Below are 5,497 nucleotides of genomic sequence, written 5' to 3'. Positions count from 1 at the left end.
AGGTGGTAATCCTGTTAATAAAATCCATAGAATAATGTCTGAATGGCTTTTCTGCAATGGGTAACGGTTGTAATTGACCATATCGTTGATGATTTCGAGTTATATGTCGTTGACATATGTCACAATTTTTGACATATTTTTGGATGTCTGCGGTCATACCTTTCCAGTAAAACTTTTCGCGGATGCGATTTGTTGTGGACATTTTTCCACGATGTCCTCCTGAGACTGGCTGATCATGAAACTGATTGCATATGAGTTGTACAAGTTGTGGTAGTTTAGGAATGACAATTTGTCCTTGATCATTGACGATGAGACCATTTTTCACAGTGTATTGTGGGTTACGATTTATTCCATTAAGAATATTCTTTAAATTCTTGTGATGGAAATACTCCTGTCTCACGCAGTCGAATATGTTTGTGAGAATGTCTGTTTCCACGACTCGATTAACTATTTCAGTTTTGTGATCTGGACGACGAGAAAGTGCGTCTGCAGGTTCATTTTTTCGACCAGGGCGGTATTCGATTTCAAAATTGTATAAATCTAGTTCAGTTGCCCATCGCATGATTTTTGAGTGAGTGTCTGTGTGAACCTTAGTGAACATTGATGTTAAATTCTTATGATCAGTAAGAATTTGAAATGGTTTGTCAGTACCTGCCAAAAAATGATACCATTTACGTAAAGTTGCTATAATTGCATATGCTTCTTTTACCCATGTTGGCCAAATTCGTTGCCGATCTGTAAATGTCTCTGAATGAAACGCGATGGGATGATAAATTTCGTCGTCTTGTTTTTGGGAGAGTATGGCTCCTATAGCAAAATCAGAAGCATCCGTTTCTAATCTAGTTTCTCGATGTGGCTCATAATGTCTGAGCATAGAAACATTTTCGAGCTCTTTCTTAACTTGTAAGAATGCTTGTTGTTGACGATCAGTCCATTTAACTTTAGTGTTTTTCTTGGTTAGATCATATAAAGGTCTCGCTAATTTGGATAAATAAATCGTCGGCTGTAATTTACGAATTCTAAAAATGGTTGTAATCTTCTAAGAGTATTGGGTATTGACCAATTTGCGACTGCTTGAATCCTCTCTGGATCAATTTCAATACCTTTATCGGAGAATATGTGGCCTAGAAACTTTACTTTGTTTGTGAAAAAAATGACATTTTTTCTCGGTTTGCGTATAGGTTAGCTTTCTGCAATCTTTCGAAAACCTGTTGCAAATGCTTTTCATGGTCCTTTTCTGATGATGAAAATACGAGAATATCGTCTAAATAAACGATAACAAATATGCCAATAAAAGGAAGTAACACTTTGTTAATATATCTTTGAAAATTCGCTGGCGCATTTGTTATTCCAAATGGCATAACTGTATATTCAAATGATCCGAAAGGTGTTCTAAAAGCAGTTTTATACTCATCTCCTTCCCTGATCCTAAGTAAATGATATGCGTCCTTCAAGTCTAATGTTGAGAAAACTTTGGCTCCGTTTAACCAATTTATAATTTCTTCGAAGTTAGGTATCGGATATTTATCTCTTTTTGTTATCGCATTTAAAGGCTTGTAATTTACTAACATTCTATATCTATCTGTTCCCTTTTTTGGAACAATCAATGGCACACATAAAAACTTTGAAGAGCTTCGACGAATCCTGCCTTGTTTTAATAATTCGTCAGTCTTTTCCTTTATGCATTCTCTTTCCTTCTGTGTATAAGGTCTTAATTTTGGCGCATACGTTGGTAATTCTTCTGTTAATTCTATTTTCAAATCACTCTCTGAGTGTTCAGGTATTGGAGTCCTAGTAGGTTCCTCAAAAATTTCTGAAAAAGGTTTCATAATTTTTTTAATTTCCTCATTATTCTTAAAATTCTCATCGTGGCTTTCTTTTATTTCAATTTTGCTTAAACCTTCTAATTTGTTCATCTTTTCAATTAATGACCAACCGATAATGGCGTCTTCTTCAATCCTTGGCGATATAGTTTATGTTTCGTGGTATTTTCTTCCTCGGATTTCCACTGGTAATGTTAACTTCCCAGTAACTTTTAGAATGTGTTTAGTTATTCCTACAAATGTTCGGTCTTTATCAAATTCTTGTGTGATTTGTTTTGGTCTGTAGTGCTGGACAACAATCATCTAGTCATTCCAATTTCTTGAATTTTGGTTTATCGTTCTCGCTTTTCTTAAATTCGTCTTTACTAGGAAACCTTTTGTTTAAAGGTTTCGTATTTGAAAATGTTCGCCCATTATGTTTCTCATATCTTCGGAAATTGCCGTAACGAAATTTTTCTTTCGTGATATTTATTGACTTGTCATAATCACCAGTTTCATAATTGTTTCTAAGAAGTTCTTTTCTTATAGCAAAAGGATGTACCATGAAAAGATGCATTTTGAATCTTGTTTCGTTATCTAATTCTTCGAACCAATGTCTGTACTCTTGCGTATTTACTTCAAGTTTCAATGCTTGATCCATGACTGTATGTAATTGAGTCAACCAAGTCGAAAATTGTTCTTTCGAATAAACTTGATTATAAATATTTTTGAATGTTCTATGTGGTCCCGGTTTCTTAACGGATTCTTTTATCTTTTCCTTAAGATTTTCAGGAGATCTGTTATAAAGATATCCTATTTTCTCTCGATCTGAAACGAATACTAATGGTAACAATTCGAAAACATTTTCTAATTTCTTTAAAAAGACTTTTGTCGATTCTTTCTCAGAGTCATATAAGTCGGGTTCTTTCTGATTTAATCGTGAAATGTATACGTGAGCGTTTTCTCCATAAGCTCTGATGGTCATTCTGATGATGTCAGTGTATTCGACGGATATGTAGTCTTCATCAATTTCCATTTGGGACGTTAGTTCTTTCTTTTTCTCTTCCTTAATATCAATCATTCCTTGCGTCACTAGACTCATTCTAGTCGTTAATTCATTGATATGCTCCTCGTATTGTTGAAAATATTCGCTGAGAATATTTGGACTCAATGCGTTCTGAGACATTTTGGCTTATTGATTTGCGTATTCGGATCTAACGATTCCACTTCGGTTAGGAAGATAATTATTTGGATACTGTCATGGGAAAATACTCCGTATAGTTATAAGAATGTGAGTGGAATACAATTGTAATTGCTTTAAATGTCAAGTTGATTACTCTAAAATAAGTTACTAAATATCTGGAGTGATATATCTTTAGTAACGTCCTGGTTATACTAATGATTATGTTACTTAGACACGTCTATTATCCTCTGCCAGCAAAATCTTCCTAACTGAAGAATTCGTCTGAGAAGAACGGGCGTTTATATAGTAACCTAAAACTGGGAAGTAAACAAACCATAAACTTTAACTAATCAGTGACGATCGTTCAACCTATCAAACTGTTTTGTTTGTTTGTTTATTAACGTTGATAGTTGTCTTGTTTATATTATAAATATAACAATACACTATCATAAGAGCATATTTCTAAGTATTAGCAAATGCAATAAGACTAAAGGATAAGGATAAGATATTACAAAAGGTAAACAAAACAAAGAAAATACGATTTCAACAAATCGGAAAGCCTTTCGGAACGGAAGTCTTATATACAGAGAAAGTTTGTTATACAAAGAGATAGATTACTTTAGTTGTTTCAGCGAAGATATATAAAGTATGAATCCACAGTCGAACTCTTCAGATTGGAAAATTCGACTGGTCTGGCTAAATAAGATCGTTTTCCTACTTTCAATTTAGTTAACCAGATCCCTGGACATTACTACCATCTAGATACGTAGTACAACTAAGTCGAATTAACGTATACAATTCTACAATCGTAGATATTAATTCCACTTGATTTTTATTCTCATAGACCGTGAGAATTATTAACGTGACAATAGTAAGTCATATACTCCATAGTATAATCATTACCAAATGGTTTGTAATTTTATTAAGGATTGCTCTGACAGATAGAAGCGCAGACATCTACTATTTATTTTCATCCGACTACAAAATTCTGTTTATCCTAAGCTTACAAGTTTTACCAACCTTTTTCTAGCATAGTGACAAATAAGTGGATACTAATTTAAGATGGATGCAAGAGTTTTTGTAAATGAATTCAATATTCCTCCGCCCACGACTGAAACATCTGAGGATGTTATGAGGTTTTTAAAAGACTTTGAAATTGCTACCAAGGGAAGGAGTATTGAGAATGAGGTTAATGTTCGTCTCCAAATGCAACAGATTCTGAATGTAGCTTCCCAATTCAGACAAAGAGAGCGTACTCTTGAGGATACACCTCCAAGATGGTTTCAGATGTGGGTGAATGATGAAAATGGATTTTCAGGACTATTTAACAGAATAGGTCGAATGGAAGCAAGAATTGACAGAATAGCAAACGTTCAGCGAAGATCCTTAGGGTTTCCTATCGACGTTGTACCTTTTTTAAATGGAGAGGAACCTACTGAAAAATTACCTCAAATTAGATCAGTTGAAGATATCGATCTGTTAACAAAAGATCAGTGCACTTCTTATTTAAACGGGTATGGAATAAGATTTAACCCTAATGAAACTATTAAATTGAAAGAAAGGCTCCGCGATGTTGTCGGTTTAATGAGTGCTTATGATTTAGCTTATCAGTTTTCTGGATTCCCTTAGGATCTATGATTATGAGTATTGAAGAATGACATCCGTAGAAGTATTGTTGTTTTGAGCATACTGCTTTTGAATGCCAAATATTTGCATTTGTCGTGAGCCAATGATATCGGCATATTCTGCACTTCACGAAGTTGAGCTAGTAGGATTGCTCTGAAGCCCCAATTATTTACTCGTAGTCGTTCGCAGTGGTAATGGTACATAATCCTTTTGTTGATTTCTCAAAAGCATGGGCGATGTTGTGTTTCAGTTGAGCATTTAAATTTTAATCCAAGGAAAATACTATAATAATAGTTTACAAAGAAGCAAAACCATACCACTAGTAATCTCGCGACAACTCATTCTATCCAAGTGAAAACCACATAAATGCAAGTTCTTACTAGAAATGCACTATCAATAACATTTTCTGATAAATATTTTTAATCTACTTACATAAGAAGATTCCAATCAATAGCGACCGTATTGTTAGCTAAATTAAAGAAGCACTGTTCGCCCATTTGCTAACTGATAGAATATAAATTATAGAAATGGTACAATGTTACACAACACATACGAAAGCTAAAGCTGCTGATTAACAACGTATTGTACTTGAACCAATTGAATTTTCCGGAAATGAAAATCTGTTAGCTTCCATATATTGATGCAGGGAGTATAAAAGACATCGGATTCAGCTTTTATCGGATTTTTTCTCCTATGAGTTTATTCGACGGAAGCTTTTTGTTTCCTTTTTGAATGTAAATATTCTCAGTTCCACTAAATGCGAAGTTCAAGAGAACTAAAGGTAAAGTCGAAAGCAATTTACTTGTTAAACACATCCAAAATTCCAATCGTAATAAGTAAAATTGAAAGAATCTGGTTTCAGCTGGAAATTCGGTTCCTTTAAGAA

The 5,497-nt window shown here is 34.0% G+C and overlaps 2 protein-coding genes across 2 annotated transcripts; one reads left to right on the top strand and one right to left on the bottom strand.

Annotated features, from left to right (window-relative positions):
* Positions 1-475: 475 nt before the first annotated feature.
* On the top strand, positions 476-4,796 carry SPOG_05058 (uncharacterized protein). The gene is made up of 2 exons (XM_013168149.1): positions 476-3,856; positions 3,931-4,796. Exon 2 carries the CDS (start codon positions 4,048-4,050, stop codon positions 4,612-4,614), a length of 567 nt encoding a protein of 188 aa, XP_013023603.1. The 5' UTR covers positions 476-3,856; positions 3,931-4,047; the 3' UTR covers positions 4,615-4,796.
* Positions 1,580-3,246, bottom strand: SPOG_05059 (uncharacterized protein). Its single transcript, XM_013168150.1, has one exon. It carries the CDS (start codon positions 2,986-2,988, stop codon positions 2,131-2,133), a length of 858 nt encoding a protein of 285 aa, XP_013023604.1. The 5' UTR covers positions 2,989-3,246; the 3' UTR covers positions 1,580-2,130.
* Positions 4,797-5,497: the final 701 nt, after the last annotated feature.

Source organism: Schizosaccharomyces cryophilus (assembly GCF_000004155.1).
Source record: "Schizosaccharomyces cryophilus OY26 unplaced genomic scaffold supercont4.3, whole genome shotgun sequence".
In the NCBI taxonomy this organism is placed as follows: domain Eukaryota; kingdom Fungi; phylum Ascomycota; class Schizosaccharomycetes; order Schizosaccharomycetales; family Schizosaccharomycetaceae; genus Schizosaccharomyces; species Schizosaccharomyces cryophilus.
The sequence above is the reverse complement of the archived record's forward strand: the minus strand, read 5'-3'. Positions and strand labels throughout refer to the sequence as shown.

Excerpts from the sequence above, each read along its gene's own strand:
- SPOG_05059 (XM_013168150.1), bottom strand. The coding sequence starts at position 2,988 with ATGTCTCAGAACGCATTGAGTCCAAATATTCTCAGCGAATATTTTCAA.
- SPOG_05058 (XM_013168149.1), top strand. The coding sequence starts at position 4,048 with ATGGATGCAAGAGTTTTTGTAAATGAATTCAATATTCCTCCGCCCACG.